The following is a 20,652-nucleotide window of genomic DNA, read 5'->3' on the forward strand; positions in this document are numbered from 1 at the left end:
CCCCTAGAAACTGCAACAGTGTTGCCGGATGTCATTAAAATGAATTGCTCTGGGATACATTGAACAAATTTGCTCTTTGAATATTTAAATTAAAAAAAGGAACACAAAATAGGTTAAAGTATTATAACCTATATTGTGATCACATGTACCGGCCTGGTACAAAATCAGAATTTTAAAATAAAAAAAAGGAATTTATTCATTAAATTCATAATAATTTTACTAAATTTGACGTTTATATGTTTAATTGTTTGATGTGTAACTATAATCATTCTTGAATCACTATCCACTGATTTCAATGTTTTTCCATTTCTCAAATCTAAGTTCAATATTAAAATCAAATAATAACAAAAATTATTTTAAACATCACTGTGTCCAACCTCAATGACAATTTTTGGTAAATTTTCGTTATCTGGACACCCGGCGATTTTGAAAAAATTTTTGACTGTACTTACGTATTTTGATGCGTAGATTACGAATCCGAAAGAAAAAAGCGGCGCTCTCCCTTATTTAAAAAGTTACGGCCCTTCAAAGTTCAGAAAAGGGCAACTTTTCAGCCTTCTTTTTCACCAAATAAACTATTTAAAAACACAAGCATTTATTCACTAGGTCACCTTTACACCTTATTCCTCCTTCTTCAACACTTTTCACTTCAATAATCAACATTTTTCTTATAAAAATGTTAAAAAATATACGGAGCTGCTTTTTGGTTACATATCTCTGTATTTTACGTTTTTAAGGTTAATGATATGGTTGGTACGACTGATGCAGTCCATATTCCTGAAGTAATTCAAATGTTTTTTACCTTCATTCTTTAGATCGTAAATTGGTTTTTGATGGTGTATTACGAATTTGAAATAGTAGGCGACGGCAAATACCAACCGCTTTTTTCTGAAATGTCACTAGTAACTAACCTAAAAATAGAATAATGTCACCAGGAGAAGCCTTCGTTTTTAAATTAAGTTTTTTATAAGAAAAATATTGATTATTGAAGTGAAAAGTGTTAAAGAAGGAGGAATAAGGTGTAAAGGTGACCTAGTGAATAAATGCTTGTGTTTTTAAATAGTTTATTTAGTGAAAAAGAAGGCTGAAAAGTTGCCCTTTTCTGAACTTTGAAGGACCGTAACTTTTTAAATAAGGGAGAGCGCCGCTTTTTTCTTTCGGATTCGTAATCTACGCATCAAAATACGTAAGTACAGTGAAAAATTTTTTCAAAATCGCCGGGTGTCCGCATAACGAAAATTTACCCAATTTTTCTCTGAGGATGACAGTATACATTGTCGAAATGATTGGAATATATTGTTAAACTAGTGTACTTCATTGATTGTACAATATATATTACACCGATTGCATGAGAAAGTGGCAACGCCGTAACGTTTAAAAATCATAGCTCACCGAGAACGCAGGCGCCTAGACAATTTGCGAGCGTGTGTCGCTCTAAAATTCGCCTCGTCCCAGTGTGGCGCGAGCTTTTGTAGTGTGTTGTAGGCATAGTTCGAACAACCACAACCACTCAACATCCTATATTAACTTGAAAAGTAACAACCGCGAATTAAGAAAACCGTGAAGTGCTATCTCATAAAAGAACTATACGACCCCCAGTGCTTAAACCCATTGATAAGTGTGATAATGGGTGCAGAATTCAAAGATGCCGATATAAATATGGAAGATTCCGGCAACAGTTGCGGTTCTAGTGTTGTTTCTGATTACAGTGGTCCATCCTACTCAGATGTGGATGGAGTTCAAGTCTCTGATTTGGAAATCGAAAGTGATCTGCATGTTCTACAGGTTGGTACAAGTTATTCATTCAGATTTTAGGGTAGCTTCAACTTGGACTCAGCACATGCGTAGTTTTTGAACTGAGTGGGAAGTGTGAATTGCAGATTTCTGAATATATTCTATGGGGGTTGAAAGTAGGTTGTGATAAGTATGGAAAGCTTGTAAAGTACCTACAATGTAAGGGAGAAGCGCAAACTTTCTCAATTCAAATAATTTGTTTAGGTTGGTTGTGATTCAAAAAATAATCTTACACATTCTAAATTCCATCAGTCCTGAAAAAAAAATGCTTTTTTTCAAATGTTTATTTGATAATAGGCAAGTTAACTTTGGAATAATAGGTATTGATACAAAATATGATGCTCATTTAAGTAATTTAAAACGTTTTAGATCCCGCAAAACCCAAAACTCTCACTTATTTATTAACTGACCAAAAAGATATGATTTCGTGACTTCGCATTTCATTCTGAAATATTTTCATAATGAAGAATATTGTGCATAAAGAGTATTAATGCATTTCTGAATAACAGGTTCTGTAAATGATATGAATTGTCCAATTTTTGATGAATATGATGATGTATTTTATTGTAAATCTATTTCAAACAAGCATAAAAATATCATCAGTAGCAATCTAATGATAGTGGGTATTTATCAAGAATATGTGACCTATTATATTTGAGCGTCTTATTCATACGAATCAGTCATAGTCGTATATCTACTAATAAATTAGCCTATACTCTATTCAATTTAAGGAGTTGAGTAACTGAGCCTTGATAAAAGCTGTATTAGCAGTGGTCGATAGGTACTTCATGAAAATCCATGAAAACCTATTCAAATATTATTTTATTGTGAAATTTTTTCTAAACTGTTTACAAAATCCCCGGCGGTTTTGTTTCACTATTCAGCAAATATCTCACATTGAAGTGTTACTCAAATACCCTCCATAGAAGCCTTTCTCCGATTATTTTGAAATGATTTGCACGTAGTAATTATGTATATATTTTCAAAATATCACCTATTCTATCATCAGTATTGACATGAAGAAACGATTTTGAGGTTTTGCACAATGTTTCGCCTATAACACGATTCTTCAAATACGATTCTCGTACTATTGATAAACATGCCTCAAATATAGAATATACCTATAAATTATAATACTAGAATGTTATAATTCAAAATGTTCTTTTGTTCCTAATAAAAGTCAATCAAAATTTTCAAATTCTTCATTGTAGGTACTATTAGTCGAATATTTGGCAGCCAGTTGCATAAAAACTGCATTTCTCACAGTGGGTTTGTTTAACCACGATTTACTTCATTCCATAGTGACATTTCAACTCGTCAGTCAATCGCAAAAAAGTATTTTTCGAGCCTCAAATTCATGTGGAAGCTCTTGTTTATCGTCAGATAGCTCCCGTCCGAGCAACCCTCTGAATTCTTTTTTGCTCTTGTACGAGTTGAGAGGCGATGAGTTTTCCATTATATATGCGATTCCAAGAACAATAAGTATTTGGAGTACAAATCTAGAATTTTCAATAACTCGAATTTTAGTTCTGATACTGGAAATAGAACATGTCTGAAAAATATTTGACTAATAGCTGAATGAGTCGATTTGATGGCAAGATAAATTGCGAAAAAAATGTCATTCATATATTATGTAAGTAACTACACCAGTAGTTACCCTTGCGGGTTGCGGTGGAGGGTCGAATAGACCTACTCATTGACCTAACCTAACACCAGTGTGAAGGCGGCCATGGGTTTCACTCACGATTTGGGGAAATTCACCGCTAACGGAAAGGAGTGCGTCAAGCCACCATTGATCTTTAGAATTCATGACTAGCCATGAAATTTTGTCTTCAATGACATTCGTTGCCAGCAACGAAATCAGTAAAGAAAAAATCGAATTTCACCTTCTACCATTGATAAAATAATAGAATATTAATGTACTTTTTTTCACAGATACCTACAATTAATTTTTTGTTAATATTCAATACTTTAAATCAATATCAATTCGAACAATTATGATTGGAAAGATATGCATGGAACAATAGTATTCAGCATGTTCTTCAACTTCTACAAAGTCGTTTATTTTGCTGAGGGAAACTCCATCCCCCATAACCATTCATATTATTTTTCCAGGAAATAGGATCATTCAGTGTTCTTCACAGCATCTACATGATAATTGATTTTGTCGCGGAAATTTACCTTCCCTGCAACCCTTTAATCATTTCATTTAAAAAAAATCACCTCTGCTGAAAAGTTAACTCTACAGGTGTTAGAACAATAGTATTATTCAACGTGTCCTAAATACCTATATGTGAAAATATTTCCAGCAGCACTATTTTCTCAGAAGATATGCTTTTTCAAATCGAAATAATGAAAGGGGTAGCAGGAGGTGAAATATACAAATATTATAGAATACGCCGAATACTACTGTTCTAAGAATGTGAAAATATCTTGAGAGTGCTATTTTTTCACAAGCCGTTATATAAATATGGAAGTAATTTATAAGACATGCTGAATACTATTGTTCCATGCATTTTTTCCGGTCATAAGTAGTTGTTTGAATTGCTATTAATTTCAAGCATTGAATTGATTTCGTAGTTGACGACAAATGTCTTCAAAGACAAATTTTCCTGGCTAGGAATGAATAAATTTTAACGAAAACCGGTGGCTTGGCGCATTTCCTTCCGTTAGAGGCAAAATTCCCCCAATTTGTGGATGAAACCCATGGTTGTCTGATGTAAAGTTTTATTGGCGCAATATTTCTGGTCAAATCTGTTGAATCAGTTTATTGATTTTCGTCCAATTTTGAAAATTTTCTGTGATTGTAAATATTTTGTCATGTTGAAACATTTGACGAATTGAATTGGCACTATGAAACTGGTGTGAATTCAGTGCCGTATGAGTATAATGTTGCCTACAAATTGAAAAAAGGAAAATTTCTATACTTAGAGCTTTCTTTATGGTCGACGCTTCGGAAAACAATCTTTCCTTCTTCATAACCCAAATTTCATTTCAAAATATTCGCCTCAATTGTGGATAGGTGTACTTCTTTTGACGTACGTCAAAAGAATGCGCGATGTGCACAATATTGCGACATGCAATATTCACATGAATACATTTAATGGACGTTTTTATGAGAATGAGGTTCATTTTTCCGTCTCAGCAATGGCAGCCAGATTCGATTAATTTCAACAGAGCTATTTAGAATACACTTGTTACCTGCTTAAGACTGAGTTTTTTTTTGTAAGTGATACTTTTTGTTTCACTCCATTTCAAAGCGTGATTACCATAAGTATGTTTTTTAAATATACTCCGCTATCTGCAATCCTGTTATCCGAATTCTTCTTATACTCAAAATGTTCATTTTCTCTCACATCTTGAGGTAGTATTGAGGTTTCACCTATATAACTTTAGGTATATAGTAAATACACTGTTTGGTTTTTTTAACTATATTTATGTGTTGGTAGTTCTAAAAGTCGTTCTTACATTATATCCATAACCGATGCATCTCGATTTCTCAGTTGTCACCTCAAGTTTCTTCAGGCAATCATAGTTTTTCCATAAAAATCAACTAGATTCAGTTTGTGATATTCTGTGAAAATTTGGTGATGTTGAAACGTTTTAATCATGAATATGGTATAACTGACCGATACTTGACGAAAATCCATTATAACGTATTCAAAAATCACACTTCAATATGAGATTTTCACTAGAAAGTTTACAAAACCGCGACACGTGTATTGTGACGTCCGAAGATGCTATGGTATAGCGAAACACGTGTCGCGGTTTTGTTAACTTTCAAGTGGAGTTCTGTTTTTGAACATTTTGTTCATGAAGAAAAATAATTGTTTCTTAATAGGGTTTAAATCAACTTCCCAAAGAATTGAGTGGTACTTGAAAAATTAAGTCGCCTAAAACTTCCACTCCCACTGAATTGTGCGATTGGAAATTGTCACCTCTAACTCCCCTCGGGGATTCAGTCGTTGGTATTTTGTAAAAATCTGGCTATGCTAGAACAATTTTTTCATGCGAAAAATAATAAGAGAAAAATAATTGAGAAGGTTCAAATCAACACCATCTAGTCCACTTGGGAAGTTGAAATTTTTCATTTCAAATCGTACAAATCCTTTCAAGCCGGTTGAAGTTTTTCGATGAAAACAGCTGGGGAATTTTTTGGGATTCTGAAAAATTTTGGCGGATTGAGAGTTTTTTTTCTCTTGGGAATACTAATCAAAGAATATTAATTAATTTTCATATTGAAAAAGTAATAGGTACAGATTATGAATTTACGCAACAACAAAAATTAAGTAATTGGCGCCTTGATTGATTGATTCCAGTGACGCATTTGCTTCTTCAGCTAATTATATTTAATAATTTCACTTTTTTCCAAACAAAATCATGTGATGATAATGTTTTGCAGTGAGAAATTCACGTTCCGCATTTCATAGATATGTAAATCAATATCATAATCGTACGCAACTGTTCAGCGCATTTGGACGTTTTCGGAGATTCAATCTGATGTCTTCCAACCGGTCTCTATAAAGAAGTGGTTGGAACTTTTACATTTGTCACGCGAGAAAAAGGTTAATTTTTATATACTTAGCTCACGTAAGCCGCTATTAAAATCCTTGTAATTTTCAATTAGAATCATAATGCTACGTTTTTCCTGTGGGTTTGACAATAACTGACTAACTAACTTTCCCGATCTGCGAGTTGGTAGGTAGTGTTTATATATATCGAATTGGAAGTCTCTGGAAGCCGATAGGGAAGTCCCTGGAAGTTTCTCGATGCAACATTCAGTCACAATCGATTGGCGACCAGCGGCGGTTGGCTTTTTTTTTTCAGGGTATAATTTACAAAAATATATTACCCTCTGATCAATCTCTGGAACACACACTAACACGTGGATAACATCGTCGATAACCCTCAGAATATTTGTCTTCAGTTGAACCGTTATATTTATTAGTGTTGTAAAGGAGGCGGATGCAGAAGTGTAAAGTTTGGTATCCGCGTAATATGAAACGTGTAATTAGTCAGAGGATATTTTTTATAGTTTTCGTAAAACAACTACGTATGAATACGAATATGTTTATTCAAGTTTCTAAACATTTGCGATTTTGAGAAAGTTAAGTACATAAAAAATGTGTTTTAAACAATATTTTTACAAATTACTGACTTATAAAGAGACCCAAGAAAAATTTTGCAGCTTTGCAGCGCAGAATGGCGTGCTACAAGGCGTTCTCCTTCATAAACAAAATTCCGGTCAAACTTTGTTGCGGAGGGAATGCGGAAGTTCTTCTCATGAGGGAGCTCCGCATTTGTAAAAGCGGAGTTTACATCTCAACCCTGATATTTATGTCGCAAATGAAATTATTTTCGTAGAATAATTGTTCAAATCGAGGTTCAAATTATTTTTATAACTTTGTTTCAGTCATATTCAGAGAAGTGAGGTTATGGGTGGAGACTAAATCTTTTTTATATACATACCCGTTCTAAGAATCGCACGTTGAAAGGTAATACCCCGGTAATACCCAACTTTTACAGGTTTAGAAGTAGTTGTTTACAGCTGATTCTCGGCCTCCCCCCACCACTATGACGTATTAATTGCTTTTTTTATTGGTTGTTGTTTGGTGAAGTTTTTTTGTTGTGCAGTGAAGTCAAGGCGTTGTGACCTTGAAGTGTCTGGTGCATGGATCGTTCAGATTTTTTTTTCATATGAGATTTTGTGTGTTTATGTGTGTGTGTGTGTGTAGGAGAATGCACGGTACAGGGTTTCATCATGTGCTTGTTTGTCTATGTACAAACATACGTCTGCATACTTCGAAGATCCTCCAAGTAATAAATGCTCCATCGGTGTGAGGGTACTGTTAGATATTAAGTTATTTAGAACACTGGGTATATTTCAGATTGTAAAAAGTGTTAATATAGAAAGTATGTTTTTTGTATAAGGCATCGTTTCCCGAGTCGCAGTGTGAAATAAAACAGCTTGAGATTGAGTTGGTTGTATTAATATTTTGGCCCTATTCAAATTAATAGTGATCTAAAACATTGGCGACGAGGATTCTTATCGTAACCAAAAAACGCAGTGAACAAAATGCCAGAGACGACAACTACCGAAATAGTGGGACTTTTAGGTTCGCTTAGTACCTTTAATCATGAAAACTCTGACTTTTCGGTTTTCCTCGAAAGATTGAAGCAATTTTTCATTGCTAATAACATTACGGAAGAAAAACGTAAAAAGGCTATTCTCTTGAATACGCTTTCCGAAAAATGTTATATATTAGTTAGGAACTTGTGTGTTCCAAACCTTCCAGAAGATAAACCTTTCGAAGATTTATGCAATTTGTTATCAGAACATTTGGCTCCAGTTAAATCGTTATTTGCTGAACGGCTAAAATTTTACACAGCAAGTCGCGAAACTAGTGAAAGTGTTGCGGACTGGGAAGCTAAAATAAAGAAATTAGCTTCAAATTGTCAGTTTGGTGACGAACTTGGAACAGTTATGAGAGATATCTTTGTTATTGGCATAAATGACTCAAAAATCATGGACCGTTTATTTGAAGAAGACGCTTCAAAATCATCAGTAAATTTAAAACAAATGGTAAAGTTGGCACTATCCAAGGAATCGGCTTTGAAGGAACATACCGTCAGACAGAGTTGGGGAGCTGTAAACATCAAGGCTGAACCGGTAAATTTTCATTGCCAACGCAACTTAGTAGTGGAGTGACGTCACAGCAATAACCGTTCAACGGCTAGAGAGCGACATGTTCACTCCACGACGTGTGGCAGAGTAATGCGTATTCATCGGTCTGCCCTCACCTCTCCCGAAGCGATGAAGGTTCGCTCTAGCCCCGCTATCGATGGTGACACAACGGCAGCCGAGGACCGTTTGCCTAGCGTCTACCCTCTCCGAGACCGCAACGACCACTGCTTGCTCGTATATCGACATCTGTTATCGCATTCAGTTGGGAGGTAATCTTGGCGCATGTAGTTGAGAAGTGGGGTTGGCTATGACGTCTTGACGGGTCCTATCAGAGTGTATTTAAGAAGCGTACGAGTGTTGGCTATGTCAGTTTACATCAAGTGAGTTAGTGAGAACTATTATATAAAATGTATTCCTGTGACTGTGGTAAATCTTTCACTCGTAGTGATAATCTTCGTCGGCATCAGCTCCAGAGTTGCCAAGGAGGGCCTGCAGTGAAACGGGTGAGAGTGGATAATGCAACACCTATGTATACGTGCAATTGTTGTAATGTGACAATTCCTATGAGCCAAGTGAATTCTCACCGAAGAACCATGAGTCATAAAAATAATGCATGTGTTCAATTGTCTGACGGTGTTCAAATTATAACGAATGCATTCAATTGCCGCATTGCTACATACAGGGTGGAGAGTTCGATTGTAACCAGTGACTACATGTCATTTTTCAATAAGATTAGGCAGAAGGTCATTGAATTACTGGAATCAGCCATTAGGATCCATAAAAGCATCAAGGTGAATATGGAAGTTTTTGGGAATTATATTCTTCAGACTGATGATTCGAGGGACACGAAGTCATTTAATTCCCAAAATAAAATAGTGGACCAATCTTCAGATTTGAATGCTGTTTTTGATGGATTCCGTGATGTAATTGTGGCTCAAACGACTGAGTTCCAGGATCGTGACTCAGGTATTTATTTTTTAAAAATTTCAATAAGATTGAATAGTAATATTTTTTTTTTATAATTCAGGTTGGACTTGTGAAAAAATATTGTTTCTCGAGGTCAACATTAATAAATACAGTCCACTGGAAGGACGTTCATATGTGAAGCTGCCTCAATGTATTCAATGGAAGAAAGCTGTTGTGAATGTTCGTAATGAAGATCAATATTGTTTTGCTTGGGCTATAACATCAGCATTATATCCTGCAGATAGTCGAGTGTCCGAACTTACGTCATATCCACATTTTTCCACTGTTTTAGATGTCACAGGTATGGATTTTCCGGTTAAAGTTAATAATAAGAGTATCGAAATATTCGAAGATAGGAATGATATTTCAATTAATGTTTACGGTTTAGAGAGTACATTTGAGAAGGGTAAAATGAAGTATGAAGTGATTGGTCCATTGCGATACTCACAGAGAAGACTCCGGAGACATGTCAATTTGTTGTTTATAACTGATGACTCCGGTAATGGTCACTATTGTTGGATCAAAGATCTTTCAAGATTAGTTTCTAATCAACTATCAGCTCATAGACAGAAAAAATATTTTTGTGACGGATGTTTGATATATTTTTCTGATGAGAGATTGCTTTTACGTCATAATATGTATGATTGTAATCACATTAGTACCACAACACCAACTACTAATTTAAAGATCAATAAATATGGTAGAATGGTTGCGGAAAATAAACTAATGTTTGAAAACTTTGAGAGGCAAATGAGGGTGCCATTTGTAGTGTATGCTGATTTTGAATCAGTGCTTAAACCGATTCATGTGAATGAGCCAAATCCTGGAAGTTCATACACGATTAAAACATTCAAACATGCCCCATATTCATTTGCTTATTTGATAAAGTGTTCATATAATGATGATTTGACAAAATTTGTTACATATAGGGGTGTAGATGCAGCTCAGAAATTTGTGAGTAGCATTGAAGATGATTTGAAAGAGATACATGAAAATCATCTCAGAAACCCTAAACCAATGGATACACGAACTGTCGAAGAAGAAGAACAGTTTGTTGCAGCCAGAACTTGTGGTATATGTAATAAAGCATTTACTGATGGTGACGTCAAAGTAAGAGATCATTGTCATGTCACAGGAAAGAAAAGATCACATGCCGCTCACTCGAAATGTAATTTAAATTTCAAAATACCAAACTTCATACCTATCATTTTTCATAATTTAAGTGGTTATGATTGTCATTTATTCATAAAAGAATTGTATAGGAATAAAGAGAAAGTTGATGTTATCCCGCAAACTAAAGAGAAATATATATCTTTCACGAAGCATCTCTTTACACACAGCTATACCGATAAAGATGGTGTGGTTAGGAAGAATTATCTCAAAATGAGATTTATCGATAGTTATAAATTTATGACTAATTCGTTGGAGAAGTTGGGTGCAAACTTGACCTCCGATCAATGTTTGGAGATGCACAAACATTTCCCACAAATTGAGAAATTCAATTTGATGAGACAGAAAGGTGTATTTCCATATAGTTTTGTTGATGACATTGACAAATTGAATTATCCATTACTTCTGACAAAAAATCAGTTTTATGACACACTCAATTGTGAACATATATCGGAAACTGATTATGATAGGGCTAGAAATGTTTGGAATTTATTCGAGTGTCAGAATTTGGGGGAATACTCTGATTTGTATTTGAAGTCGGATGTATTGCTACTATGTGATATTTTTGAAAATTTCCGCACCACAAGTTTAGAGATATATAACTTAGATCCGGCACAATATTACACTGCACCTGGATTATCATGGGATGCCATGTTGAAGTTCACTAATGTTGAATTGGAATTACTAACTGACATTGATATGATTCACTTTTTTCAAAAAGGTATACGAGGTGGAATTAGTCAATGTAGCGAGAGGAAACATATAGCAAATAATAGATTTTTACCCAATTATAATCCCAACGAACCTTCCACATTCATTACATATTTAGATGCAACAAATCTATACGGTCACAGTATGTCACAACCTCTACCAACAAGTGAATTTACATGGTTGACACCAAATGAAATTCTTAATCTCGATGTGATGGATGTGAGTACTGATAGTCCGTATGGGTATGTATTTGAAGTGGACATTCATTATCCACAAGAGTTGCATGATAAACATTCTGACCTTCCATTTTTAGTCGAAAAAATAATACCACCTCGTACACAATCGAAAATTCCCAAATTAATTCCAAATTTGAATGATAAAAGAAAATATATTGTTCATTATAGGAATCTACAGCAAGCTGTCAAAAATGGATTGATTGTAATGAATACACATAGAGTATTGAAATTCAAACAATCATGCTGGATGAAACCCTATATAGATCTTAATACTGAAATGCGTAATAGGTCTAACAACAAATCTGTTAAAGATTTCTATAAACTAATGAATAATGCGGTGTATGGAAAGACAATGGAGAATGTAGATAATCGAATTGATGTTAGACTCGTTACACATTGGGAAAATATAAAGAAAAATATAGGTGCCAGCACTCTCATAGCCAAACCAAATTTCAAAAATTGTTCAATTTTCACTGATAATTTCGTTGCCATTCAATTGGGTAGAGTGAAGGTTCATTACGATAAACCATTATATTTGGGATTTTCCATATTAGAATTATCTAAAACAGTCATGTATGACTTTTTCTATGGATGCATCAAACAACACTTTGATGAAAATGTCTCTTTACTTTACACAGATACCGACTCGCTCATTCTTAAAGTAAACACAGAAAATTTTTATGAATTCATAAAAACTAACATAAGTAGATTTGATACATCCAATTACAGTATAGTTAACCAATTCAATATTCCAGTAACAAGTTCAGTCTTGGGTAACTTCAAAGATGAATTTCCAAATGATCCAATCATGAGTTTTTATGGTACAGGTGCTAAAGCATATTATGTGAAATCTGTTGATGGTGAATTTAAGAAAGCCAAAGGGGTTAAACGATCTGTAATAAAGAATGAATTGACATGCGAAGATTATCAAAAAATCGTCGAACAAGGTGGTATGATATTCAGAAAGATGAATTCATTTAGAAGCGTGTTACATGATATGTATACTGAATTAAAAAATAAAGTTGCATTATCATATCACGACGATAAACGATTTATCATTCCGAATACTACCCACACTCTTCCTTGGGGTCATAATGATATTGAATTTTATGAAAACGATCCAAATGAGAACATTCGTTGGATAAGTAATATTATTCAACAATCACAATCTCAGGAGACTCCATTGGATCAATTGATTAATTTATTATCTGCCGAGATCAATGATTGAAATATCATTCAATATCTTCAAAACCGGAAAATTCAATATTGATATTTATGTAGCCATTTATAATTAATAATATATGATAGAAGTAATGTGATATTAATGTATTATGTATGTATGTATATGTATTACTGTAATGAATATAAAATGATTAAAATTTTATTTGTATTATTTCTATTTCCCTAATCAATTACTGCAATATATAGTATAATGTAAATGACAGAAATATCAGTTTGAAGAGAATCATCGTAGAGTGCACAATGTCTAAAACAATCGATAAGTTTGGTAGAAAAAGAAAATGGGGTGGTAATGTCATTCGAGGTCCTCCTGGGAATGGTTTTAAATTAACAAAAGATGGTCATTATGACATGCAAAGGAAAATATTGAAAAATACAAGTGAACCAATTGACAAGAGTGATTGTGTAACTGTATCATATCTTGAGGGGGAAATTAATGGAGCAAAGGAAGTTATACTTCTAGCCCTACAAGCTGCAATACAATCCACAATAGGCAATATTGCTCGGGACGCCCGGCAAGCATTTGACGATAAAATTGCAGAGGCTCGGATAACTTTCACTCGTAAATTTGACAAACTTACAAGTGATGTAGACATAAAAATGTCTGACATAACAGCGTCTACAAATAAAAAATTTGATGCTATGTCAAACATAACAGGGACTACAATGAAAAAGTATGATGTACTGGAACAGAGAGTTGAAGTATTGGAGAAAAACCATAAAGAAGTTTTGGAGAGAAACTATAAAGTCAGGCCATCATCATCAGGTGGACTGGGATATCCAGGACTGAACATTAATCCAAATCATAGAATAATACAACCAAAACCAAAACCAACTGATGATGTATTAATGGAACCAACATGGTGAATGTATTCCCTCGTTAGGTTAGGTTAATAGTTACGTTAGGTTAGCTGCATAGTTACGTTAGGTTAGGTGTTAGGTTAGTATTCCCTCGTTAGGTTAGGTTAGGTTAGGTTAATAGTTACTGTAGGTTAGGTTAGGTTAGGTTAGGTTAGGTTAGGTTAGGTTAGGTGTTCGGTTGCATAGCGGTAGGTTAGCGTACTAGGTTAGGTTACGTTAATACATACGATAGGTTAGGTGTTCGGTTGCATAGCGGTAGGTTAGCGTACTAGGTTAGGTTACGTTAATACGTTAATACGTTAGGTTAGGTGTTCGGTTGCATATTATGTTACGAACGCGCGCGCGAAGAGGGCGTAGATGTCTCTCCAGATGTCCCGCCTACCTGGGGCCGGAGGCCCCACCCACCTGGGCGGAGCCCAGGCAGTGGGCGTGGCCCGTTAGGGCCACGCCCCCCCCCCCGTCGCCACCAACTTTTCGGATACCCCGCCCCTTTCCGAAGCCCCGCCCCCTTTCCGAAGCCCCGCCCCTCCCCTCCCCGAAGCCCCGCCCCCCGACTCCCAACATTTGCGCATGTACACCCCTACCCTCATCGCGCATGTGCGCTCCCACCATTTTCCCACCGCTCACGCATCGAAGTCGATACCCTCCGGAGAGCACTCCACAACATTCAGTTCGAGAAGTCATCTCATCGAGAGCAGTCCACTCCACAACAAGGCAGTACGTTCCAACGACCAACTTGATATTTGAGTAAGTACATTAGGAATGTTATTTTTTATATCAACTAACTTTGTATTATTTCTTCTTTTTCAGAATGGCAACCAATACACAGGAGGTGAATAATGCTGTGGCGTCTATTCTGCCGGTGTCCGCTGACCAGGAGGAGGCAGCATCTTCGAGAGCGGTGACGGTTGACCAGCCAACCACTTCGCGTTCGCGAGTTAGGTGCAGATCTTCTAGCCCTGACTTATTCGAGGAGGAGGAGGAAGTCAGGGCTGTGAAGAAGGTTTGCCAACGACCTGCAGCAAAGGTTGGTCCTATTTCAAAGTACCGAGCTACTTGCAATAGGACTAATCCTTATGCAGGTAGTTTTTCGACCTCTCGTAAGAGGGCCTCCACACCAGCAGCAGCACCAGCAGCAGTGGAAATTCCGAGGAGTCCTTCTCCGGAGTTGGTGATATTGTCGCCGTTGGTGACGCGACTACCACCGCTGCCAGCGACACCGGCGGATCCTGAGGTGTTGGTGCCACAGCCTATCGGAGAGGTTAGTGAAAAGATGAGTGTTTTTCTGCAGAGATGCAAGAAAGCAGAACGAGCTGCCCGATCTAGCGAGGCCGCGTTGGTTACCATGAAGCGACAAATGGCTGAAATGGATAACCGACGGAGGGAACTCCAAAAGGAAATGGCCGAAATAGATCGGAAGTATGCATCTCTGCAGGAAAGGTGTAAAGCAGAGACCTCTTCGATAAAGCTGTACAAAAAAATAGTGACAGTTATGGACACTCTTTTTGTAGATGAAGTGTAAATATAAGATTAGTTTTAGGTTAGTTAGGAGTATTTAATTATGGTAGTTTTAAGTTTATATTTGTTAAGTTTATATTGAATAAAGGAAAAGGAAGTGAAATAAAGGGTGTACACTGTTTTTTGGTTTGGTACACATTGAACAATGCGATGGTTGGAGCATTTTTCTTCACTTCCTCTTATTATTATTATTATTTTTTTTATTTCAATTCCAAGTTCTTCTAGACAAATACCTCACATCAATTTTTGTGTTCTCTAATCACTTGTAAATAATTTCATGTGAAGAAAATTTAAAAAATAAAAAATAGACATGTTTCATAGTGAAATCGACAAGTATATTTCATTTGTATTTTATCCATTCAAGTATCTCTTTCATTGAATATGTCTTATGTCACTTTGCAATTTACCCCTACTCATTGAATATGTCTTATGTCACACTACAATTTACCCCTACTCAATGTTCCACTCCTCTCCCACTCCCTCTCGAAAGTATAAAAGTAGAAATCATCTGATGAAACATTCAGTTGATCAGCTAGCATCGAGATGGAACCCGATTCAACCTCCGAACCCTATAGCTGCCCGGATCAGGGGTACAACTTCAATTACTGGGATAACAGCCAGGTACAGGTTGTCTCTTCCACCACGGAACCCCACAGTCCGCCATACGAATACCGGGATCACGACATCAGGATGCAAGTTCAACATGTCACTGGCAGTGACGAAGGACACTTGGATGACTCGGAATATCCAGATCCTGACGGATGGTGGGACCCTGCTTATGATGACATTGTCCCAATGAGTAGCGACGACGACGATGATGACGACGACGACTCTGGTGATGATGCTGATGACGAGCTTGACGTTAGACGTCCTCCACCATCCCCTATCCTCATCGAGGATAGTCCTCCGCCATCCCCAATCCTAATCGATGATGATGTCCTCAATTCCGATGATGACATATAATCATCTACTCGTCCATCATTTCCTTTCCTTTCCTTCCACGGAGTACACACTTTTTGGTTGGTGTACACGAGGCACTGCGAGGCTGGGGCAGTGTCTTCCTCCCTTCCTCTCCCTCTTATTAGTTTTTTTTTCCATAATAATCACTAGAATTTCTCCTAATAATCGCTCAGAGTTTCATTCTTGATGTTTTCGAATCTCAAACACTGTTCTACATTTCACCCCCTCCATTTCATTTCTTCCAATATAAATATAGCAACAATCCCAGTTCTATATCATTCTTCCACAATGTCGAGTACAGGACCCATCCAAGTACATGAAATAGATTCAACGTCTGATCATTTGAGTACAACCTTCGCTCAATTTCTGCAGCGAATCTATGATCTTCCTGATGATTTCGCAGAACGAGTGGAACAAGGTATTCAGATAATAATGCGGATGATGTGATTAGTATATCATCTGATTCAGCTGATTATGACGACGACGACATCATGAGTATATCATCTGATTCAGATGACTACTATGAGGATGATATCATTAGTATATCATCTGATTCAGATGACGATACCATAATTATTGTTTCTGATGATGAGGAGCGTTAGTCCATATCATTGCATGGATTAATAAAAAAATAACAGCCCTTTTCAGGGCTACAATTAAAGACTGAAACAATAAAAAAAATAGCTCTTTTCAGAGCTACCATTATACTTTCAAACAGAAACAGATTCATACCATTGTTAACATTATGTTAACATTATAATCTCAAACGAAATATATGTATGTGAAAGTATTCATCATTATATGCATATGAATGATTGACAAATGCCAACTTCAACTTTCATTTAAAGTAGTACTCATCATATGCATAGATATTCAATGACTATCAAATTCCAAATTTCGACTTTTCAGTCAAAGTAGTAATTTATTTGTCATATAATGTATAGATATTCAAAGACTAACAAATAGTAATTTATTTGTCATATAATGTATAGATATTCAAAGACTAACAAATTTCCAACTTAGACTTTTATTAGTCAAAGTATTCATTTGTCACATAATCTATGAATACTAATACAACTAACTACTGTTTGTGTGAATAATGTAGCCCTGAAAAGGGCTGTTGTTTTTTTTTTGACCAGTAGGTCCACGGTTATTGTGCCACAGGTTGGACATTATTACATATAATACATGTAGATACTCGGGTGAAGTTTGTTAGTGGCCTCTCGCAAGCTTCACACCAATTCTGTCCCATTTCCATAATTGAGACAGTGTTGTGGGTGTTGACATGGGCATACCACCCTCCATTATTGTTTCTATGCGAATAAAACCGAAAGCAGCACCAACATAGTTTTTTGTTCTCTCCATCTATTGTGCTGATCAATACGTATGCATCCAATGCACAATACAAATCCAAGGGATCTTCCAGTGTCTCACTGACATTGAGTGTTCGCATACCGATCCTCATAGCACCATCACCTTCAGTTGTGTCAGCTTCTATCCCTTCATCATCTCCTTCTTCATCCATGACCCTCTCAAACTCCATCACGTCATCATCTTCGTCGCTTTGGTTGGCCTCGTTTTCAACTTCGTCTATCTCATCTTCATCGACTCCAACATCTTCTGCTTCAACTATTACTTCCTCTAGCGGAACATTGACATCCTCATCATCTGATTCGTCTATCCAATTGTTTTCATCAACAGCAGCTATTCTATTTAATGCAGCATTTATTTTTGCAGAATTCATCTTGTTGTTGTTTGCTCACAGTTGTAGAGAGTGAATGAATGAACTCTAGGTTTGCAAGTCAACTTATATAGGAGGTGATGCGACTCCCACTTGACTCGTTTAGAGTGGAATAGTAGGAGAAGTTATCCCACTATACTTCCACATGATGTTGATTCGTATAAATAGAGATCGTAGGTATAGGAGAGAGCATTCAGAGTTTCTGTAAGTCATCTCTTTATATTTCTAATCGAATTAGTAAAATGCCGTTTCCAAAAGAGTGGAATGAAAAACCAAAAGTGTGTGTCTACCCAATGATGATTGCAGGGGCTATTGTGTGCTACTTTTGTCAAATAAGTAGACCTAAGGATTCAATCAATCCATGTACTGGTATGTGTAGTGATTGCGTGTTGCGGATTCAACTATCGCCTCCTTCTCATCCACCGAAGCGAACAAAATCGGATTATCGTCAACAACAGTTACAGTGTCTGAAGTGTTCCGAACCTATAATATTTAACAATATAGGTATCTGTAGAAATATTTGTGGTACCTGTGCTGCCGTTCCAACTCCACTGCAACGTTGTTTGCGTTGTGATACATATTCCATGAATTGTTGGAATCATGTATGCAATGCATGTAGAAGTACTTGGGATCTGTGTGAGAAGGTTGGTCAACTCTACCCCAATAGGAGAATCCATTTTTTTCAATGTTGGTGTTTGACGCACGAGCAACAACTATTGAGGAATAGAGTCAAAGAACGTTCCACATCCACAGAGACATATTAACATTTTTCATTTTTTATTATCGTTATTGTCCTCTATTATTAATAAATATATATATATATATTTTGAATTTATTTGTATTATTTTCTAACATTTAAAAATACATGCATGCAACACAAAGTTTTCCTCTTAAATGACAAAGATTGTTACATGCGTGAATAGTTTAGTGAGAGAGCGCATGTGCCAGTTGATGAAAGAGCGCATGCGCTAGTTTATTTTCTTCTATAAATGGTGAGGTCTCAGTAACATCATCACCTTTCCTATCCACATTCTATTGCTATCACATATCATTCCTCAGACCTTAATAATCATGAGCTCTATGCCGCTATTGATTGCTGAAGATGGTTCACCACTTGTTGATATCGATCAGACTGATTTTGAAAATATTCCAGTATTACATTTATCGAGTCAAGATTCGATAAATGATTTTGATATTAACGACTTCGTTAACTTTGCAGATGTGCCAGAACCAAATGAGCAAATTATTATTGAAAATCCGATCGTTTCGCAATTATCATCACTCAAACACTCTTCATCTACCCTTCCTCTTGGTGTTGATAAGAAATCTAGAACAATCAAGAGGAAGGTTACTAAGGCATCTTCATCGATTGTCACTGACTTCAAAGAAAAGAAAGAATCCAAAAGTGTTGTGCGACAGAAAAAACCCGCAACGAAAAGTGACAGATCAAAGAGGAAGCCAAAAGGTACTCCTAAAGAAATGAAGAGTGATTTGAAAGCTGAACCGCTATCTTCTTTCAGTCCCCTCCATCGGTTTGGGGAAATGAAAAGGAAAGCAAAATGCCGTCTTGTAAAGGCACAGATGACTATTGCTGAACTTGAAAAGAGTGAGCGAGCTATTAATGCTAATAATGAAACTCTTGAAGCATTAGATGCCAAGATTGCATTAGCGAAGGTTGAATTGGCTAGAATGTCTAAAGATGCTGATGAACTCCGTTCAAAAATTGGTAAAGATAAGCAATTCCATCAACGTTCGAGAATGCAAGCTCAGGCTGAGCTTGAGGAGTCGACTAAGCTTTATGAGACAGCATTATCAGTGAGAGATAATTGGCAAAAAGAGTTGGATACTGCATTTCAAAGTGACGGCGATTAGTTTTGGGAATGATAATGTGTTTTCAATATCGTGAGTTGAAAAATATAAGCGGGAATGGAGTATACAATTAATTTGGTTTGGTATACACAGAACATTGCGAATGGCTGGGGCAATGTTTACCGCTGCAATATTTTTCAGTTCACATACTTATAATTGAAATGAAAACAATAATGAACTTTAATATTACTTTATTCATAAAAGTCACTATTATATACATTTAAACCATATTTGATTCATCAATCCAAGAATTTTGTTCGCTAGGAAGGCCTAACCACTTTACATATACTTTATTTTTTTTTCTCTTCAACACCTTCTCAATCAGATATACGTCAGGATTCTCGGTTCGTAATAACTCTTCTTCGTAAAAACATCCTCTAATCGGCTGTTCATTCATATCTTCAAGATTATAAGTCGTTGGGATGGTTTTATTAATTTTAACAATCTTGAATAGCTCCGTGGTAAAATTCGCAGTGTAAGACTTTTCAAAAATATGTTTGTATTTACTTATACGTACAATATCATTTAATTGGAATTTGGGTTTACTTTGTCTTCCTCCAATTCCATTGATACCCTTGAATTTTAATTTTGTTGTTGAATCAACATTGATGGGTGCCATACCTATTGTACGATGAACTTTATTATTATATCTACTAGTTATAATTGGAAGAATATCAAGCCATTCGTGGTGACCTCTCATCGAAAATTCCTTGTAGAGCCATGCCTTTATTGTACGAATCACACTTTCTGCTATAGCTGCCTTCTTTGTGCTAGATGTTGAATAATGATTGATATTATATTCTCGCATGAGAGATGAGAAGCTTTTATTGAAAAATTCTTTCCCTTGATCGCTTTGTATGTGTTTGGGGGAGTATTTGGCTTCTTTCAGTACATGTTTCATT

The 20,652-nt window shown here is 36.1% G+C and overlaps 2 protein-coding genes across 2 annotated transcripts in view; both read left to right on the top strand.

Moving 5' to 3' along the window:
• The first annotated feature begins 1,435 nt into the window (after nucleotides 1-1,435).
• Nucleotides 1,436-20,652, top strand: part of LOC111505223 (terminal nucleotidyltransferase 5C) — a 173,852-nt gene continuing 154,635 nt past the window's right edge. The window contains exon 1 of the mRNA XM_023159999.2: nucleotides 1,436-1,785. Within this exon, the coding sequence (XP_023015767.1) occupies nucleotides 1,627-1,785 (159 nt within the window). The 5' untranslated portion in view covers nucleotides 1,436-1,626. The remainder of the gene's footprint in view (nucleotides 1,786-20,652) is intronic.
• Nucleotides 13,784-15,337, top strand: LOC141482075 (uncharacterized). The gene is made up of 2 exons (XM_074174659.1): nucleotides 13,784-14,409; nucleotides 14,473-15,337. Exons 1-2 carry the CDS (start codon nucleotides 13,988-13,990, stop codon nucleotides 15,182-15,184), a joined length of 1,134 nt encoding a protein of 377 aa, XP_074030760.1. The 5' UTR covers nucleotides 13,784-13,987; the 3' UTR covers nucleotides 15,185-15,337.

This window comes from Leptinotarsa decemlineata, unplaced genomic scaffold (assembly GCF_025532065.1).
Source record: "Leptinotarsa decemlineata unplaced genomic scaffold, Ldec_3_MD MMD2_tig00000690_RagTag_RagTag, whole genome shotgun sequence".
NCBI classification, from domain to species: domain Eukaryota; kingdom Metazoa; phylum Arthropoda; class Insecta; order Coleoptera; family Chrysomelidae; genus Leptinotarsa; species Leptinotarsa decemlineata.